Source organism: Macaca fascicularis, chromosome 2, assembly GCF_037993035.2.
Source record: "Macaca fascicularis isolate 582-1 chromosome 2, T2T-MFA8v1.1".
NCBI classification, from domain to species: Eukaryota; Metazoa; Chordata; class Mammalia; order Primates; family Cercopithecidae; genus Macaca; species Macaca fascicularis.
The window spans coordinates 15,569,999-15,591,133 of NC_088376.1; the positions used below are offsets into that span (position 1 = coordinate 15,569,999).

Below are 21,135 nucleotides of genomic sequence, written 5' to 3' on the forward strand. Positions count from 1 at the left end.
CATAGCTCACTGCATCCTGGGCTCAAGTGATCCTTCCATCTCAGACCCTCCCCACTCCTCCAGTAGCTGGAACCACAGGGGCACAACTACGGTGCTCGGCTAATTTGCAGAGACAGGGTCTTTCTTTGTTGCCCAGGCTGGTCTTGAAATTCCCAGTTTCAAGCCATCCTCCTGTCTCAGCCTCCCAAAGTGCTGGGATTACAGGAATGAGCCAATGTGCATGGCCAACTTTAGCATTTAAATTTCATCTAGTAATTTAAATAAAGGCCGGGCGCGGTGGCTCAAGCCTGTAATCCCAGCACTTTGGGAGGCCCAGGCGGGTGGATCACGAGGTCAGGAGATCGAGACCATCCTGGCTAACACGGTGAAACCCTGTCTCTACTAAAAATACAAAAAACTAGCCGGGCGTGGTGGCGGGCGCCTGTAGTCCCAGCTACTCGGAGGCTGAGGCAGGAGAATGGCGTGAACCCGGGAGGCGGAGCTTGCAGTGAGCCGAGATCGCGCCACTGCACTCCAGCCTGGGTGACACAGCGAGACTCCGTCTCAAAAAAAAAAAAATTTAAATAAGGCCACATATAAAGAGGCCATATAGGGAAGTAGAGAATGCCCTCCCCGCAATTCACCTTTTCCTTTTCAGTTTTATATTCCCAGTCAAACCACAAGACTAAAGCAAGGAATAGAACGTAGACTGCTCTTACACACCTTCAGCGAAGAGCACAATTCACACTGAACAGAAATAGGCATTCAAATATTTTGAAGGCAAATTTTAACACATCCAAGTTCTGTCAGCAATGAGGAACTGCCCAAGTTATTTCATGGCATCAAATACTGCTTGGCCATCAACCAAAAAATATCTTTTAAGGAAGATAACGGCTGGGTGCAATAGCTCATGCCTATAATCCCAAGTACTTTGGGAGGCCAAGGAGGGCAGATTACTTGAGGTCAAGAGTTCAAGACCCGCCTGGCCAACATGGTAAAACCCCATCTCTACTCAAAATACAAAAATTAGCCAAGTGTGGTTGCATGCGCCTGTAGTCCCAGCTACTCCGGAGGCTGAGGCAAGAGAATCACTTGAACCCGGGAGTCAGAGGTTGCAGTGAGCCGAGATCACACCATTGTACTCCAGCCTGGTCATCCCAGCGAGATTCTGTCTCCAAAAAAAAAAAAAAGGAAGATAAGCAACATTGTTTAATTTCACGAAAACAAACTTTAGCTGTTTGGCTGCAACTTGCAGGAAAAGTTGAAGCCAAATTTTTTCATGATATTTACAGTTACGGGCACATACATTACAATATAAATTTTTCTATCTCTTTCAAACCACCTTCATGTGAAAGAAATCCCCATAAATAGGTCTGGAAGATGTAGCCACCCCTATCACTCCCATCTTAAGGGTCAGAAATCAAGTCAGTTAAGTGACTTGTCCAAGGTCACACAGGGCAATACTAGGACTTAAATCCAGTCGTTATCCTATGGCTCATGGTCTTACCTATACCAAGAAGCTGTGAGCATTTTTCAAGCTACTCTTCCCCTTTCATCTCCAAAATCCCCCAACAGTCCCCCACCCCCATCTTTATAATGTGGTTGGAAAAGTCCATCAAAACTCAACATTTGCAGGCAGGCACAGTGGCTCACGCCTGTAATTCCAACACTTTGGGAGGCCGAGGTAGGTGGATCACCTGAGGTCAGGAGTTCGAGACCAGCCTGGCCAACATGGTGAAACCCAGTCTCTGCTAAAAAAAAAATATCAAAATTACCCAGGCGTGGTGGCGGGCACCTGTAATCCCAGCTACTGGGGAAGCTGAGGCACAAGAATCGCTTGAACCCAGGAGGCGGAGGTTGCAGTGAGCCTAGATCACGCCACTGCACTCCAGTTCCGGCAAAATAACAAAACATAGAAACAAAAAAAAAAAAACCCTCAACATTTGGGGCAGGAGGAGGCATCCTATGGCTTGAAAACTAAGAAGTGTCCTTTGTTTCTGCAAAGGAATGAAGGGCATCTTCTGAGGGTCAAACCCAACTTGCACTAACTCATTGGAAGTTGACAATCAGGCAAAAGCTGGAAGTGGTCCTTAAATCCGCTGATATCGACAAGAGGCCAGACTTAGTGTAAAAATCCCCACTCCATTAATGTCAAATTGCTCTGAGGTGTTGGGGCCAGGGTGAGAGGGCATGGGGACAGGAGCAGGAGGTGGGCTCCATTCCCGGCAATCTGGAATAGAATATGCCCAGAGGATGCACCTCACCCTGACACTATGAGATGCAGTTATCATTTCAAGAGATTTTAACAAAACTCAAAGCTTTCTCCTTTGCTAAATTATCGTTCTGGTAATACTTACTAAATTAATTTTGGAATGACAAGCAGTTTTTTGCAAGATGGTTACACTCAGTTTTTGGCTAAGAGACCAGAGCCCATTTATGCTTTTTAATTTTCTCCTTAATGACTTAGGTCAAAGCAAGAAGATAAAATCAAAACAAACAAACAAACAAACAAAACACATGTAGAGGCTGGGCACAGTGGCTCACACCTATAATCCCAGCATTTTGGGAGGCCAAAGCAGGCGGATCACCTGAGGTCAGGAGTTCAAGACCAGCCTGGCTAACATGGCGAAACCCCATCTCTACTAAAAATACAAAATTACCCGGGCATGGTGGCATGCACCTATAGTCCCATGTACCTGGGAGGCTGAGGCAAGAGAATGCTGGAACCCAGGAGGCAGAGGTTGCAATGAGCCAAGATGGTGCCACTGCACTCTAGCCTGGGTGACAGAGCAAGACTCCATCTCAAAAAAAAAAAAAAAAAAAAAAATTCAGGCCGTAAATTTAGTATTAAGCAGATTTTTAAGGATTAATCTCAAAAAGCTGTTTGTCAGTAACACATGTTATTGTCACATAAAGAGCAATGTGGAAAGAGTGCTAGACTAGGAGTCAGGACAGTTTCTGATCAAGTCATTTCATACCCCAGGCCTCAGCATTCCCATTTGTAATGGAGAAGCTTCTTCTATGAAGACTTAAGGCCTTTCTTGTGACAATCTGATTCTTCTTCAGATGCCTCCTCCAATGCATACAGACACACACACACACACAGAGATACAATACCATGACATTAATGCTTACTAAATACTCTAGTTGCAGAGATTAGACTGTTCCATTGAGCAAGTTGATCTGCTTCCTTGATATGCCACAGTTTCCCTTCCTCTCCCCAGCCTCCACACAATATCCTGGCTTTAAAGATTAGTGATGGTGGCAGGGCACGGTGGCTCATGGCTGTAATCCCAGTACTTTGGGAGGCCAGGTGGGTGGATTACAAGGTCAGGAGTTGGAGACCAGCCTGGCCAACACGGTGAAACCCCGTATCTACTAAAAATACAAAAATTAGCCAGACGTGGCCGGGCGCGGTGGCTCACGCCTCTAATACCAGAACTTTGGGAGGCAGGTGGATCACCTGAGGTCAGGAGTTCAAGACCAACCTCACCAACAGAGAAACCCTGTCTCTACTAAAAATACAAAATTAGTCAGCTGTGGTGGCTCACGCCTGCAATCCCAGCTACTCGGGATCACACCAAAGAGTGAAACTCCGTCGCAAAAAAAAAAAAAAAAAAATTAGCCAGGCATCGTGGTGCATGCCTGTAGTTCCAGCTACTCAGAAAGCTGAGGCAGAAGAATCGCTTGAACCGGGGAAGTGGAGGTTGCAGTGAGCCGAGATCACACCACTGCACTCCAGCCTGAGCGACAGAGCGAGAGTCTGTGTCAAAAAAAAAAAAAAAATTAGTGTTTTCTAGTGGAGGGCAGTGGCTCATGCTTGTAACCCCAATACTCTAGGAGACTGAAGTAGGAGGATCACTATCACTTGAGGCCAAGAGTTCAAGACCAGCCTGGGCAACAAAGTGAGAACCCCGTCTCTACAAAAAAAATTAAAAAGAAAAATTAGTGGTTTTCAAACACATCATAGAAAATGTAAACAGGGGCCAGGTGAGGTGGTTGATGCCTATAATCCCAGCACTTTGGGAGGACAGGCAGGAGGGTGGGCTTGAGCCCAGGAGTCGGAGACAAGCCTGGGCAACATGGTGCAACCCAGTTTCTACAAAAAGAATTTTTTTTAATTAGCCAGGCTTCGTGGCATGCACCTTCTCGGGAGGTTAAGGTGGGAGGATCAGTTGAGCCGGGAAGGTTGAGACAGCAGTAAGCTGTGATTGCACCACTGCACTCCAGCCTGGGTGACAGAGCGAGACTCCACCTCAAAAAAAAAAAAAAAAAGTTTACAATTGCCTTCAATTGTAGGGCACTGTGCTATAAGACTTTACATGTCAGCTCTAATCCTTACAACACCGCAAAGGGTTACCCTCATTTTACAGATGCAAAAACTGAGGCAAAGCAGAATCTAACCTAGAACCAGAGCACTCAAGCAAAGCCAAATAATTAAACGGACACTTGATTAAGACTGCCTATCAGGAATCTTACTTTTTTCCAACTATTACCCTAAACTTTCTACTCTCCCGCTCAATGCTTATCTACAACATTTCTGGAAGCATTTTCAGTACAAATCTATTGATAATCCTAAGTAACAGAAATGTCTCCCTTTGACATTGATCTCAGAGCGCACAGATCAAAATGTGGAGATAAACGATCTAAACTCCTGACTTCCTTTAAGTGTCCCACACATGGTAATAATGGCTGCTGATGCCACTCATTCACAATTCTCATTTTTAAAACACCAGTGCTTAAGTAGTCATCAAATCTATACTCAGCAGCAAACCTTAAGTGCAGATTTTTTTATATAACACCATTTTAGTAATTATCCCAATCAGTCTCAAAAGAGTATGAAACGACTTCCCCAAATCCACTGGCATTTCAAGAAAAACATTTGAACTGCAAAAGATTAAGACAAGAACAAAATGGCTGGCCAAACTTTCCAGAAGTAACAGCTACAGGATGCAGCAGCCAACAGATGTTTTACAAAGGCTCTCATTCTCAGGGGCGCCTGACCTGACTGACCACTCAGGCTCCAAAGTCCATTCAAGGGCCCGTGGAATTCACAGGGTGTCAGACCCAGAAGGGTATGTCCTCAGTCTACACAACTGATCTGCATCCACTTTATTCTTTTTGTGCCCACCGCTCTATTTAAAACCTATTAATGTTGACAAAATGTGCTATTCTGCAGAAGCTTATATAAATGATCACAATCAAGAGTTATGCCCCCTTGCAGGGCGTGGTGGCTCACACCTATAATCCCAGCACTTTGGGAGGCTGAGGCCGGTGATCATTGGAGACCAGCCTGGCCAATATGGCGAAACCCTGTCTCTACAAAAAATACAAAATTAGCCAGGCATGGTGGTGCATACCTGTGAACCCAGCTACTTATGAGACTGAGACAGGAGAATCGCTTGAACCCAGGAGGCAGAAGGTGCAATGAACCGAGATCAGACCATTACACTCCAGCCTGGGCAACAGAGTGAGACTCCACCTCAAAAAAAAAAAAAAAAAAAAAAGAATTATCCCCCCACACTTCATGACAAAGGACCTCATTCCCAATAATCACAACTTCAATACGCTAACATAATTACTGAAAACAGTATTTTTATTGCTAAAGACTACTACTTCTATGTGGAAAATTGTTTTTGAGTGAAATACAACTGGCTGCTAATTTTTTTGTTCCAACTGATAATTTAACTACAGCTTCATTAAAAACAAACTCACAGCCGGGTGCGGTGGCTCATGTCTGTAATTTCAGCACTTTGGGAGGCCGAAGGTGGGCGGATCACGAGGTCAGGAGATTGAGACCATCCTGGCTAACTCGGTGAAACCCTGTCTCTACTAAAAAAAATTACAAAAAAATTAGCTGGGCAGACGCCTGTAGTCCCAGCTACTCAGGACACTGAGGCAGGAGAATGGCGTGAACTCGGGAGGCAGAGCTTGCAGTGAGCTGAGCAGAGATCAGGCCACTGCGCTCCAGCCTGGCAACAAGACTGCATCTCAAAAATAAAAACAAACTCACCTGGCCGGGTGTGGTGGCTCACACCTGTAATCCCAGCACTTTGGGAGGCCAAGCTGGGTGGATCACTTGAAGTCAGGAGTTTGAGCCCAGCCTGACCAATGTGGTGCCACTACACTCCAGCCTGGGTGACAGAGCAAGACTACCTCTCAAAAAAAAAACAAAAAACAAAAAAAAACAAAAAAAAAACAGAACTCACCTGATGGGAATTAAAGTTCAGGTTAGAAACCATCTAGGATTAGAAAATCTACAGTAAGGAGCCGGGCGCGGTGGCTCACGCCTGTAATCCCAGCACTTTGGGAGGCCGAGGCGGGCGGATCACAAGGTCAGGAAATCGAGACCTCGGTGAAACCCCGTCTCTACTAAAAATACAAAACAATTAGCCGGGCGCGGTGGCGGGCGCCTGTAGTCCCAGCTACTCGGGAGGCTGAGGCAGGAGAATGGCGTGAACCCGGGAGGCGGAGCTTGCAGTGAGCCGAGATCGCGCCACTGCGCTCCAGCCTGGGCGACAGAGCAAGATTCTGTCTCAAAAAAAAAAAAAAAGAAAAAAAAAAAGAAAATCTACAGTAAGGATGACCCAAAAAACTATTAGCCTAAGTCTAATATGAGTATCTCTAAAACTCAGGTTTGGATGGAGTTTGTTTTTGTTTTTGAGACATAGCCTTGTTCTATCGCCCAGACTGGAGTGCAGTGGCACAATCCTGGCTCACCGCAACCTCTGCCTCCCAGGTTCAAGTGATTCTCCTGCCTCAGCCTCACTAGCTGGGATTCGCCCGGATAATTTTTGTATTTTTAGTAGCAAAGGGGTTTCACCATGTTAGTCAGGCTGGTCTCCAACTCCAGGCCTTATGTGATCGGACGTCGGCCTCCCAAAGTGCTGGGATTACAGGCATAAGCCACCGCACCCCCCGGGAGGGCAGTTGAGTGGGATCGTCCCCCATTTCATTTCATTCTACCTTCAAAGCCAGTTTGTAAGTAAACTGCATTTATCTACACCACGAGGAAGGCAAGAAATGGCATGGGAGAGGCAAAGATTTACCTTGGAATATGGTTTAAGTCAAACAGTTTCAAATGTAAAGGGACACCACTAGGCCCCCTACTCCTCCCACTTTTTAGGTTGACAAGTCAGAGTCTTGTCAATCAAAACAGTCAATCTGGTTTCAGCCAACTCGGTTTGTGAGTATAGACAAAACCTCAAAAGGAGGGGAATAATTTAGTATCGAACAAGTAGGAGGTCACATCAGCTTTAGAGGAAAGATGGATCAAGCTTACTCTTGCAAGCCACAATGCATGAAAGGTCAAGAAGAAAAGCGGTAACAGAGTGGGCTTCAATGGGTGGCATCTTGCTCCCTTAAGGCCACTGTAATTATCATTATCTTTCTCTTGCTCTCTTCCGAAATGGCAGAGATAGCAAAAACAGCCTTAGTGAGCCAGCCCTTTAACCTTTATTAGTTTTATGGGTGGGAGTGGGAGAAGGGAAGCACTATTTTGAAACTGCCTGCATAGTATAGAATTCATCTCACCCTTTTGCCTAAGCGTCAAAACTGACACTGAAATGGTCCTTTATTTGCTAAGAATGAATACAGACAAAATAAACCTTGCCCTGTGTGGAGAACCGGATGGAGAAATGGCAAACCATGTGACTTTTAGCACCAAAAATAACTCGGAGGGGGTTAAATTTTAGACCTACAGAAATAATGAAAATTCCTCTTGAACCAGAAAAACTTACAAACACGTTTTACTCTGGCAAAACACTTCAAAAAGCATTTTAGCCTTTTCACCTCACTGACAGCTTCCACAAGAGCTCTTACTATACACGCGCGATTATTAGTTATTTTTTTCAGTAAAAAGACAAAAAGTCCAATTATGCTCATAATTTTACGTGTGAGGAGAAAGTTACATCCATATTAAGTAGTACTTGAGAAAACTACACATTTTAGCCTCCTGAGATCCTTCTAGAAAATAACTATCTAGGCCGGGCGCGGTGGCTCAAGCCTGTAATCCCAGCACTTTGGGAGGCTGGGACGGGCGGATCACGAGGCCAGGAGATCGAGAGACGATCCCGGCTAACACGGTGAAACCCCGTCTCTACTAAAAATACAAAAAACTAGCCGGGCGCGGTGGCGGGCGCCTGTAGTCCCAGCTACTCAGGAGGCTGAGGCAGGAGAATGGCGTAAACCCAGCAGGCGGAGCTTGCAGTGAGCTGAGATCCGGCCACTGCACTCCAGCCTGGGTGACAGAGCAAGACTCCGTCTCAAAAAAAAAAAGAAAAAGAAAAAAGAAAATAACTATCTAAGGGCCAGGCACAGTGGCTCACACCTGAATCCCAGCACTTTGGTAGGTCGAAGCAGGCAGAGCACCTTGAGGTCAGGAGCTCTAGACCAGCCTAGCCAACATGGCAACCCCTCGGCTCACCGCAACTCGGCTCACCGCAACTCGGCTCACCGCAACCTCCGCCTCCTGGGTTTCCCCATTTCAAGTACATCTATTTCACGTTGAAAACAATGTTGGCCGGGCGCCTGGCTCACGCCTGTAATCCTAGCACTTTGGGAGGCCGAGGCGGTCGGATCACGAGGTCAGGAGATGGAGACCATCCTGGCTAACACGGTGAAACCCCGTCTCTACTAAAAATACAAAAAAATTAGCCGTGCCTGGTGACGGGCGCCTGTAGTCCCAGCTACTCGGGAGGCTGAGACAGGAGAATGGCGTGAACCCGGGAGGCGGAGCTTGCAGTGAGGCGAGATGGCGCCGCTGCACTCCAGCCTGGGCGACAGAGTGAGACTCCATCTCAAAAAAAAAAAAAAAAGAAAACAATGTCAATGATAAAGAACAAATATTATTGTCAAATGAAGACCTGGCAGTTTAGAAAAAGTACCCGTTTTGTTCCCAAATATCTTGTTTTCCAAAATGTATATTCCCAGAATTGGAAATAAAAATCTTGTATCAAATCTATGCAATCCCCAAATCACTACAGTTTATCTTTTCAAAGAAAGGAAACTGAACAAATAATCACAAAAGGTTTCCCAGACAGTGCTGATACTACAACAGCCTCCATATTACTAGCACAGTTCATGACACCTTATGCCTTCAAGGCAACCTCATCAGCACAGGCTTGCCAAACTAGCCATGGCCCCCACTTCCTGAGGGTCCACGTTGAAAAATCCATTCCTATGCACTTTAGTGGAAATAGCTTAAGGCCACAAAGGCTAAGCAATTAACATATCAATAATGAACATTTCCCTCCTATATATTTTTATCAAGCGTTTTCTGAATTCAATAGGCTTCCAAATGTCTACCTGCTGAACTGGATTCAAAGCAGCAACCTCTGTTAAAGTTTGGTTTTCCAGCCAGTAGGTGAGATGTCTGCACTCAGAGGACATATTCACCCGGTAGTGTAGAGCAGGTACAGAAATACTAGAATACCCATTTCTGTTCACTTTCTCTCCTTGTCCTTACTTAAAAAAAAAAAAAGCTGTTGAAATTAATATGAATCAATCAGATTCCAATTGAAATCCCAATTTCAGCTAGAAATTCTCAAACTGTATCATAAATTTCACCAACTTAGTTACATCTGATAACTTCTAAAGAAGGAAAAGATAGGACAGTATAACTGGGAAATTTGTATTATGCTTTTAAAAATATTTTGGTATGGATTTTATAATTTACGCAAGAACATGCATGTAATTTAAAAATAAGCGTGCATACACTGAGTATATGCAGGCTCGAAAAAACTTAAGACTTTGGGAACGGAGAATAATATACACTGGTGCTGAATACAGGTACGGTCCCATTTACTCGCAATATACGAAACAGAAATTCACACAACCACCGATTATTTTAGGCAGCAAATCTTGTTCCAAGAGTCTGAAGCCACTTTAAGTTCCCTGCCAGGAGACAGTCCCAGGGAGTGCTCAATGTTCAGGGTCAAATCAGGTTGGAATTCTAGAACTTTTATCTTCAGGTGGCATTTTAAAACCCAACACAGGGACCGCATGCATACTACCAACACCTGCACCTCTTTTTCCAACCAGAGACTCCAGAAAATTCCACCCCCGGACCCGCCTAACTGGGAACAATATTGCCATCCTCGGGTGGGGCGGGCTACAATGTTTTCCAGGTGGCAACAATGTCACCCCCACTGCCCCTCACCACTAGTGACAGAGGCTTTCCTGGGTTCAAACCTTGCTCAACTTCCCGCCATTCACAGAATCCTGACGCCCAGCTTAGGCACATAACACACCCAGGATTTGTGCTCCCAGTGTCGCCTCCAAGGCTGCAAAGGGCTCATGTCCTATGTGCCAAAAGCAAAACAATGCTAAAAGGCCACTTGTGAGCAGATGGAGCAGCGCTCACAGCTCCCTAGTTGTGAAACTCTTCCTCCAAAACTCAAGCGAAGACCCTTCTCCATGACCAGAGCAGCCGTGAACACCCCAGTGGGTGCCTGCAGGGAGAAGAGCAGCCGCCGGCCAGGCCACGTCCCCAAAGCCGAGACAGGCTCCGGGCTGGCCGGGCGGCGGCACAGGCCCGTGGCGACTCTGCCTGCGCCCGCCTCTCCCGGGACCCGCGGCACGCAGCGGGCCCGAGGCCAGCTGTTCCGGGGACAGCGGCCTCAGATTCCCCCCCCCCCCATGCTGGCTGGGACACGGAGCCTGCAGGTCTTTCGGACTCTGGAGGCACAGAACTAGTGAAAAGCCCCAACTATGCTGTTGAAATAAGCCAAAGAGAGTAGCAGCAAGCAAGTCTCATTATTTCGTTGAAAAACCCAAAGATTTCCAGGTTATCATCACTACGGCTTAAAGCCAATTGCTCAGACAAGACACCTCACTTGCCAATCTTAAGGAGACATCTCCAAGGGGACACTTATGGAAGAAAGTCCCCTTGGGCGAGAGACACTGTAGGCTGGGGTAGGGTGTTTGGGCCTCCTTCCCAAGGTCAGGTGGCCTTAGTCACTATGAGGAAAAGGTGCTGCTCTGAATTATTTAGCGGAGCCTGTTGACAAGGGAAGTAACTCAGTTAAGGAGCCTGTCTTAAAAATTGAGGTAGACAGTATACACATTAAAATAAGTGGATTTAAGCATTCAGTATACCACAGTCAAGATATGGGCCTATCATCCTCCAAATGTAAATGTCCTAAAGCTCCTTCCCAGCCAGAGGGATGTCTTTTTAAAGGAACAATATTCTCAAACTGTTAACGTGATCACTTTCTTCAAAGAAAAGGAATTATTTAAGCTGTGGGTGGAACCGTTTATGAACCTCACTACCTGGCAGTGCTTTCTCTCCTAAACACTTGTCTTCTACTCAGAACACTGGTTTGTCACCTTTAATCTCAAATTTCTGGCGTTCTAAATCCAGGAATGAATAAAAGGGCCAAACAATTAATTTCCAAAACGTTTTTCATGAAAAGCTAAAGAGAGTAAGTAGAATCTTGCTCAAAACTGAGCAAATTTTATGTTAAGTATTAGTTACTTCAACCTGACATTGCACATGCTAAAAAGTGAATCTGAAGAGCTTCCGAGTACCTCCCACCCAGGGTGAGTGGAGAGCTTCACTTCTCAATTCACACTCCCCAGTGCAGTTTGAAGGGTTTTCTAATTTTAAAAGTGAATCAATCTTTTACAAGTCTGCCAACACTGAGCATCTACTGTTTCAGTCTAAATAAAAATATAGGTGGATCTTTAACTGGAAATATAAACTGACGTTTAAACTAAAAGCAGCTCTCAGGAGGGAAACTCCTGGATTCAACCCCATTCTGCTCGCCCTGCATTTGATCCCAATCTGCAAGTGAACTGGCTCCATTTTTCTGTTCCTGGGATTTGGATCGGTATTTACCTCAATCATTCATTTTTCTAAAAGTGCTTAAAGAACATGAACCCATATGTTAAAACTAGGAGTCCATTCAAAGTTTAAAAATGAAAACTGCCCCCTAGCTTCTTACCTAGAAGAAACCCTTTAAAAGGAGATGCCCACAACAAGTAGATTAGAATTTCAACTTTTTCCCAACAGGAGAAGCCAGCTAAAGGCCATCAGGCAATGGCTCCGCCCTCCTCCCCAAATAGCAGGTTAGGAGTGGAAAAGGTAGCAGCGCTGGGCTCACCTTTGCGGTGCTCGGTACCCACTCTCCAGCTCACACAGGCCATGACCCCCACTATGGTTTTTAAAGCCTCTGCAGTCTCCAGCTTACGCTATCAAGACTTTCACCAACACCCTTTCTCACCGGTCTACAGGTAGATCGCTTAAGTTACTGACCCCCTCCGGCAGAGCCCGCTTCTCAAGACTTTTGGCCTGCCTTTATTGGGTTCGGGGGAGCAGAAGATACTCGCGTAATACCAAAGGAAACGAGAAAGGGTTCACACTGTGTGAAAAATAAGCAAAAGTTTACTCGACAGCCCAAAGGGCGAAATCAAGCCCGAGGGTTGCGATGTAGCCCTAAGACCCTTCGCGCTCCGGCGTTCCAGCAGCGTACGGCTGCCTTGGTCTTTTCCAAGGAAGTGGAGCCCCTGGTTGAGCCGGGTGGATACCTCCTAACCAGGGAAACCGGTTCCTGTAGGGCTTGGAGTCCGGGCAGGCGGGCGCGGCCCAAGAGACTCAGGCGGGTGAAGATAACGTCGTCCCCTTATTCTGCTTCTATCTCGGGGTGGAGCCGTGGGCCTACGAACGGCGATTTCACGCTAGGAGAGTTCAGGGGCCAGAACACGCATTTCAAACAATATAGGAAGCAGCCGCGGCGAGAAGGCCTTAAGACGGGGGGCCCTTGGCCCTCAAAGATCCACAGACTCTCCCACTCTTACCCAACATAAGGAGGCAAAGACTACCACGCTGTCCCAACAAAAATAAAACCAGTCTTCCCCTCACAAGTGCGCACGTGGAAACCAGGTCTACGGAGGCACACCAACTCCACGCACTCACCCACACAACCACCACACAACCACCCCTTCCGGGCTCACGCCCTATTTTAAAGGCAACAACCTATGAGTTTTCCAAACAAAAATCTGAAAATAAAGGAGCCCCTTCTCATCACGTTGGGAGGCCTCTGGCGTGCCCGCGCCAGGAGGCCACGTCTACACAAACACACCTATCTCTTCCCAACTCATGCCTAACTGAAGACGATTGCCGCGTTTTGCCACACACAAATTAAAATCGGAAAAGGGAGGATCCCACGCTATGGGATATTTCGGGGCCCCTCGCGACACTTACACAGAATCCACTTCCACATACTTCCCAGGTCATGATCTACTTTGGTAGCAAGGACTGCCACGTAGCTGAAGAAAATACAAAGCAAATCCGGAGAGGGCCTCCCCCCCTCGCTACGGGACCGGCCGGGAGACCACTGTTGAGCATACACGCAGTTATCCGGTGAACACAAACACACGCCCCCACGCACTCACCTCGTCGTCGTGGTGCTGGCAGAAGCCGAGGCGCTCGGGAAACACTGAGAGGATGGAGAAGGGTGGGCCAGGAAAGGGCGGCCCGAGCCCCAGCTGCTGCGCCGCTGCCGCGGCACCGGGACCCGGCGGGCCGCGCTCGATGTAGTGGTCCTTGGTGAGGCGCACGCGCTGGTGCGCTCGGACGCAGTTGTCGCACAGGTGCTCCTGGCAGTCGAGGCAGCGCGAGGAAGCTGCGTTGCCCTCATCGCACGAGCTGCAGCCGTGAGGCCGGCGCAGCAGCAACGCCGACGGGGAAGCGGCCGGGCCGCCGGGTGCCGAGCGGGAAGCCGCGGGCGGCGGCGGTGCCTGCGGGAGTGGCGGTGCGGAGGCGGACGCGCGCGGGTGCGCGTGGTGAGCGTGGTGCCGGTGGTTGCTGTGGCCGCTGGCGCCCGCCGGGGCGCCGGCGCGCCCGTTTTTGGGCGGCGGCTCGTCGGCAGTGGCCACCACCGCGTCAAGCAGGTTGCTGAGCAGGAAGGCGGACGAAGGCAGCGCGTCCATGCCCGCCGCCTCTGTTAGCACTACTTTCTGGTCGCACACCGGGCAGCGCAGCTTGAGCGGCTCTCCAGGCGCGCCGCCGCTCGCCGCCGGCAGCCGGTGCGCCTCGAGGCAGGGGCGGCAGAAGGCGTGCAGGCAGGGTAGGACGTGTAGGCGGCGCGCCGCCGCCCCAGGGCCCCCGCCACCGCCCCCCGACGACGTGGACGTCTGCGAGGAGGACGACGACGCGGACGAGTTGGAGGAGAGCGGCGCCGGCGAGCCGCACATCTCCTTGCACAGCAAGCAGATCTGGAAATCGGTCTCGGGGAACGAAGCCATTTGCAACCCAGCCCGGAGGAGGGAGGAGACCAGAGAGGAAGAGGAGGAGGAGGAGGAGAGAGCGGACGAGGTGGGTGGGGGAGCCACCGACTCACTCAGAAAAATGCATCGATTAGGCCTGCAATCCGGGAGCCGGCACCAGAGCAGCGCTGCCCGCTAGGCTTCGCCACGTCCGGCCCGAGCGCTGCCACCCCCGACACTGCAGGCATTAAATGCCACTATCCAGCGGCAACACAGATTCCTCCGGATAACTTGGGGGCCGCGTGCCTTCCGAAGAGAGAAGACCGGAACAAGCCCCAACAGGCGAGGGGCGAGCGGGGGCAGGGAGGTCGGAAGACTCCCTGGAGCAGCTGGCGCTTCGCTTCGCGATAGCCGAAAGGAGTTACCAAAAGGAGGGTTCTCTGTGCAGTCCCAGTCCTGGCGAGAGCAGAATTTGGTTCTACGAGTATTTGGTGCGTTGCTTTTCTTTAAACGAATCTAGTCTGTTCTTGGGAGGGGAAGGCGCCCCAAACTAGTAAAGGCGGGAGCGGCGCGTCGCCAAGCCGGTGTCTCCCCGCGCGACGCCGGCTGCCCCGCCGCATGACGCGGCGGCTAGGGGCTCCTGGGTGGCCCGGCGTGCTGCGCTTGGGGCTTGCGCACCGCCAGGCGCGGCCTCGTCTGCAGGGCGGTGGGCCCCGCAGCAGCTGCAGCTCGTGGTGGCCCAGCCGCGGCCGCACGCGTGCAGTACGCACGCGCGTCCCACGCGCCTCGAGTCTCCCGCGCGCCTGCCCAGCCGGGCCGCGGCTGCCCGCGCTTAACACGCACGCGCGCCCCACGCGGCCCGGAGCCCTCGTGCCCCCGCCTCGCCTGGCCTGGGCGCTTCCCGCACGCTCCTTCCCCTTCGGCTTAGCGCGCGGGGCCGCAGGTCCCCGCGGGCCGCCCTGAATTATTCATCGGCAGGAAGATATTAGATGTACCCGCTCCGCGCGGGCCGTCGTGCAATGCTATCCGAGCTCCGCGCGCGCCCTGCGCCCCTCCTCCTCCTCACGTCCGTCCTCTCTGAAACCTTGGCAGCGAAGGGGGATCACATTTCCTTTGTCATTGGGCCATTTCGCCCTCGCCTTGGTCCCCCCTCCGATCCCGAGCCTCGGGGATGGAGGCTCCTCTCAGGCGCGCTGGAATCAGTGGAACCGGCAACAACCCCGCGCGGCGAGCTCGGGAGCCGCGTGGCCAACGCCGCCGGCTCGCGCCCGCGTCATCTTCTTTCTGAAACGAATCGCCGATCCGGACGCGGGTGGCCTCGGCCGCGCTGCGCCTACCGGGCTTTGCTCTCGCCGTGCCCCGGCCTCCTGGGGCTTTGCACAACTCCCCCAATTCGGGTTGCGTGCGCGCGCGCGCGCCCCCTCTTTCTCTGCTTTGCCGCCTCTTCCTCCTCCTCCTCCTCTTCTCTTCAGTACGCCGGTTATTGGGACTGATCGGAATTCGGAATCCTTTTAATCTCCAAAGGAGCAAACTCACTTCCGCCCGAGTGCTGGGAGGGGGCTGGGGGAGGGGAGGCAGGGGAGGGGGCTCCAGGCAAACAGGAAACATTAGCCCTCTCAGCACGGCCCGCTTTTGTGTGCTCCCTCCCTCCTCCCTCCAACCTCCTCCCTTCTCCCGGCCGCTGGGGAGATGAACGCCCCCGGGCTTCAGTGTGACGACCTTTGAAACCTTCTGAGCGAGGAGCAGAGAACGACTCTTCCGTTTATTTAAAAAAGAAAAGATTTCATTCTGAATCCCTGGCTCAACCGAGACTGATATCCACTGCCTTGGAGATCTCGGTTTTTACCCACCTTTTTTTTTTCTTTTTACGTTTTTTAAAGGACTGTGCATATCTGTGATCACCAAAACATCCCACAGTTGTGTGCAGTTGGATGCGTGGAATTAAGCGAATCTGAATTCTGATCGGCAGAGGGGCCAGAGTTCCCTTTTGAGTTTTAATGGGGCTGGGGGGAAGCAGGGGGCAGCTGTTCTGGGGAGGCGACCTGGTGATGGCCCCGCAGCCATCTGGGTGGTGCCCGAGGCCGCCTGAGCGGTTCTGGGAGAGAAACTTGCATGGCCCTGGAGAGAGACTCACTTGGAAGGGCGAAGAGGGCCACTTACCAGGATTTAGGTAGTATCTGGCCTGGAGGCCAACGGGGTAAAAATTGTCCCTTCTTAACACTATCTCGCTGTTAGTGATATCCTATTTAACCTGGTACAGGCAACAACCTGATGACTCTCAAAAACATGGTGTTGTGAGAAAGAACCCAAACACAAAAGAGTTCATACTGCGTGATTCCATTTCCAGGAAATTCTAGAACAGACAGAACTAAGCTATGGGGAGAGGAAAAGTACCCTTGGGGATGAGGAGGTATTGACTGGGAAAGGGCATGAAGGAACCTTCTGGGATAGTGAAATAAAAATAGATTGCCATGTGTGTACATTTGTCAAAACTTATAAATGCCGTTTAAGATCTGTGCACAATTTCACTGTTTAAATTATACTTCGATAAGCAATTTTAAAAAACACCTCGGTGTCCAACCTTCATAACTATGCCTGGATCATAAAGATGGAGAAATTTAAAAATACACTACGTGGACCTCCCCAGCTCCTCTGGTTTTGCTCATTGGAATCCATGGGATGATCACCCTGGAAAGAGCCCTTAAATCAACCCAGCTAGACACATGTGCCGAATGCCCTAGGAAGCTGCAGAAGTACCTCTCCAAAAGGATGAAGCCATCTCAGGGGCCAGGGTGCTGTCCTGTGATGGGAGCATTTCCCAGGCTGAGGAAGAGCCTGGCAGCCCCACCAGGAATGCCTAAGCCCTCAGCTGCCCCCAGAGCTCCCTCCTCAGCACCTGGAGCAAAGTGAAGATCAGTGAACATTTACTGAAATGTGTAAGGAATGAAAAATTACTGATCAAATAAAACCAAAACAGAACCCCTCCGTTGCCAAACGAAGAAGCAAAGTTTGTATAATTTAAAAATTAAAAGAGGAAGCTTCTCATGCCACCATCTATTGCCTAAACAATGTATTTCTTCCATAATTTGAGACCTGTGTGGAAACATGGAATGCTCACATGAATCAATGCACTCCTATAATTTTTTAACCATAATTTTCTACCGTACTGGCCTTGCCATAGAGATGTTTCATGTAATTTTGTTTTGTTTCGTTTCTTTTCCTTTCTTTGATTGTTTTTCCTTCTCTTTTAAAAAACAAAAACAAGAGGAAAACAGATGGGGGAAGAGAATTGCCAGAAGGAAGATGGCCCCAGAGGGTCAGAGGAGGGATGGCCCAGACCTGCTGTCTCCCTCTTAGTTTGGCCCCACCCACCACCAAAAAAAAGAAAGAAAGAAAAAGAAAAGAAAGATGACAAGGAAAAAAATCTCAATCGTCCTCCTGGTCCTGGTCCTAAGACTCAACATGTATTTTGAAAACGAGTAGCAGAGGTGGTGCGTCCGCTGAGCCATCACGGAGGAGCAGGAAGGCTGTAACTCCAGAAAGAGGAATCAGACTTGACAGCGGTTTGTGGGTTTGTTTCCTGGGGACCATTGCTCAGAGGGAAAAAAAAAAAAAAAGGAAGAAAAGAGAGAGAAGTGGGGGTGAGGTTTGATTTCTCATCATGAAGTAGCTTGCTTGCTTTCTTTTCTTGAATTGACAGCACATTGCCAGGCAGCAGGCCTGTAGTGTAAATTGTTAAATTAGCACATTCCTAATTTTGTTTAACAATTTTTTAGCACCAGTAGGAAAGAGGGAAATCTTTAAATCAACTAATTTAACCCCACTTGTATAAGAAATACAGTTCATAGCTATGTTTTTTTTAATATGGCATAGTGACAGTATTTGAATCTAATAAGGCTTTATACAGCTTATCCATGAGAAGCCAGAGCTACACATCCAGATGAGGAGCCAAAGACACGGTCCACTGCTATAAACTACATTGTATTAAATGTTTCATTGCCATCCTAGCTAATAAACACCCTTTGTTAGCCAAGGAGGAGGACTGCAGGCTTCCGGTTTTACCTCCACTCGTTTACATTTGAAAGGGAGTCTATATGCCTTCAAGAATCCTTAAATCATCTTGTATTTTAATAATTAATCATTTGTTAAAAGAAACTAAAAATACAAAAAATTAGCCGGGTGTGGAGGCAGGCGCCTGTAATCCCAACTATTTGGGAGGCTGAGGCAGACGAATTGCTTGAACCCGGGACCCAGAGGTTGCAGTGAGCTGAGATTGTGCCACTGCACTCCAACCTGGGTAACAGAGCAAGACTCCGCCTCAGAAAAAAAAAAGCCCTAAAATTATATAAGCAATACATTCTCACTCTTTCTTGAATTCGTCTGTAGCCATGTTTTGTATTCAAAGGTGACACTAGCTTTTGCCACTCTCAGACCTTGGGTTGGGGGGTTAGGCCACATTTCCATCTGAGCGACTTTGCATCTGCTTTCTTCATCTGATCCTTTAATTAAATATTCGATGCACCCGCTTGTTTTGATGTCAAAATTGCACCTTTCACCATCATCCTCAGGGTGCATTTAGATAACTTTTAAGTCCATAAATCATCAGAGTATTTTTTTAAACATTAAACCAACATTATATCATAATTACTATTTTGAATGATGGCAGGGGGTGAGGAGATGGGGGAGGTGACCAGCCTCACCTACTGAATCATTGCCTGCATCCTGCCAGTTAAGGGGGGATGGAGTTCTTACACACCGGGCCAACTCTTCACTCCAGCCTGACTCTGGCTTGGAATCATTAACAGAGTATGTCAGCTGCTTTCAACAACCCTGAGTCCAGAACAGCAACATGTCAGATGGTATCATGGAAGCTCTAGTCACCTAGAACTTTATAAATTAGAATGGAGAAACCCGAATTGCACATATAAAAGGTAAAAGTAAATATCTAGCTTTGGTAGATAACTACAGAACTCAGCTAAACTAACACTTCATCTCCACTATTTTTTTTTCCCCCTTTTTTCTTGTTTTTAGAGACAAGGTCTTACTGTGTTGCCCAGGCTGGTCTCAAACTCCCAGCCTCAAGCAATCCTCCTGCCTCAGCCACCCAAAGTGTGGGGACTACAGACTTGAGAGCTCCACCACGCTTAACTGGAGCTTTGGACAAGTTACCTAACCCTTTGGTGCCTCAAATTTTTAATCCATATAATGGGAATGATACAGGTACCTGACTATCAGGGTTAAATGGGTTACTAAATGTACAGTATTTAGTATAATACCAAGCATGTGTAAGTGCTCAATAAATGTTCACTGCTTTTTGTTTATTTATTTATTTATTTTTTTGAGATGGAGTCTCCCTCTGTCACCAGGCTAGAGTGCAGTGGTGCAATTTTTGCTCACTGCAACCTCTGCCTCCCAGGTTCAAGCAATTCTGCCTTAGCCTCCCAAGTGGCTAGGACTACAGGAGCATGTCACCATGCCCAGCTAGTTCGTTTGTATTTTTAGTGGAGATGGGGTTTCACCATGCTGGCCAGGCTGGTCTCGAACTCCTGACCTCGTGATTCACCCACCTCAGCCTCTCAAAATGCTGAGATTACAGATGTGAGCCACGGCGCCGGGCCCCATGTTCACTGTTTTTTAATCATTGGTATTCACCGTGTGCAATGGCTCACGCCTGTCATCCTCACTCTCATGGAGGCAGAAGCGGGAGGATAGCTTGAGCCCAGGAGTTCGAGACATACCTGGGTAATATAGTGAGACCTCGTTATCCACAAAAAGGGGGGAAAAAAGACCAAAAAAAAAGTATAATAATTGGTATTCAGCAGATTGGTTTGCAAATTGCCTGCCAACCCTTAAGTCTGTCATTGTCTAATCACTACCCTCCCCTGGACCTCAGCATCTCACACAATAAACCACATCCTCCTTCTCCTCCATCAATGAAAGTTGCAGTCTTGCCTCCTGTCATTCCCAGCTCAAGACCCCAAAGTAGCTACCTGCTGCCAACCATTTTAAAGCTCAACTGTCATTCTGGATTTTTGAAAATGAAATTTGTATCTTTCATAATAAGGGTAAAACCAATGAAAGTTGTTTTTAAAATATAGGCTGGGCATGGTGGCTCATGCCTGTGATTCCAGCACTTTGAGAGGCCGAGGAGGGCAGATTGCTTGGGTCCAGTAGTTCGAGACCAGCCTGGGCAACATGGCGAAAACCCATCTCTACAAAAAATACGAAAAATTATCCGAGCTGGGCATGGTGGCTCACCGAGGCAGGCAGCCTGGCCAACATGGTGAAACCCTGTCTCTACTAAAAATACAAAAATTAGCAAGGCATGGTGGCACACGCCTGTAATCCCAGATACTTGGGAGGCTGAGGTAGGAGAATCGCTTAAACCCGGGAGGTGGAGGTTGCAGTGAGCCGAGATCGTGCCCTTATCTCAAATAAATAAATAAAGCAGAAAAATCAAAAGATATATAAATCAATACATGCTGTTAAGCCTGACCCGCTTCTTACTCCAAATGCTGCCTGATTTTGTAGCTGAAAATTTTTATGTCATTTATTCATCCTTGTTTGGCCTAATGCTGTCTTTTACTCATTCGTTGACTTCATCTGCTGTAGAATTCAAGGACTACCCTCTTACCTAGAAAAGGTAACTCAACTGCTTAACCTGGCAGCCGAGGACCTCTCTGGTCTCTCATAACTCCTACCCAGCATTGCTTCCTTTTTTTGTTTGTTTTTAAACTTAATTTAATTAATTAATTAATTTTTTTTTTTTTTTTGAGACAGTCTGCTCTGTCACCAGGCTGGAGTACAGTGGCGCGATCTTGGCTCGCTACAACCTCCACCTCCCAGGTTCAAGTGATACTCCTGCCTCAACCTCCCGAGTAGCTGAGATTACAGCCATGCACCACCATACCAGCTAATTTTTGTATTTTTAGTAGAGACGAGGTTTCA

The 21,135-nt window shown here is 48.4% G+C and overlaps 2 protein-coding genes across 2 annotated transcripts in view; one reads left to right on the forward strand and one right to left on the reverse strand.

Annotated features, from left to right (window-relative positions):
• Nucleotides 1-14,953, reverse strand: part of TRIM71 (tripartite motif containing 71) — a 77,450-nt gene extending 62,497 nt beyond the window's left edge. The window contains exon 1 of the mRNA XM_005545536.5: nt 13,375-14,953. Within this exon, the coding sequence (XP_005545593.1) occupies nt 13,375-14,226 (852 nt within the window). The 5' untranslated portion in view covers nt 14,227-14,953. The remainder of the gene's footprint in view (nt 1-13,374) is intronic.
• A 95-nt stretch (nt 14,954-15,048) lies between these two features.
• On the forward strand, nt 15,049-15,720 carry LOC102120825 (uncharacterized). The gene has a single exon (XM_065539802.2). It carries the CDS (start codon nt 15,177-15,179, stop codon nt 15,678-15,680), a length of 504 nt encoding a protein of 167 aa, XP_065395874.1. The 5' UTR covers nt 15,049-15,176; the 3' UTR covers nt 15,681-15,720.
• The last annotated feature ends 5,415 nt before the right edge of the window (nt 15,721-21,135 follow it).

Bases quoted from the DNA above. Each gene is read 5' to 3' on its own strand.
- LOC102120825 (XM_065539802.2), top strand. From the start codon at position 15,177: ATGTACCCGCTCCGCGCGGGCCGTCGTGCAATGCTATCCGAGCTCCGC.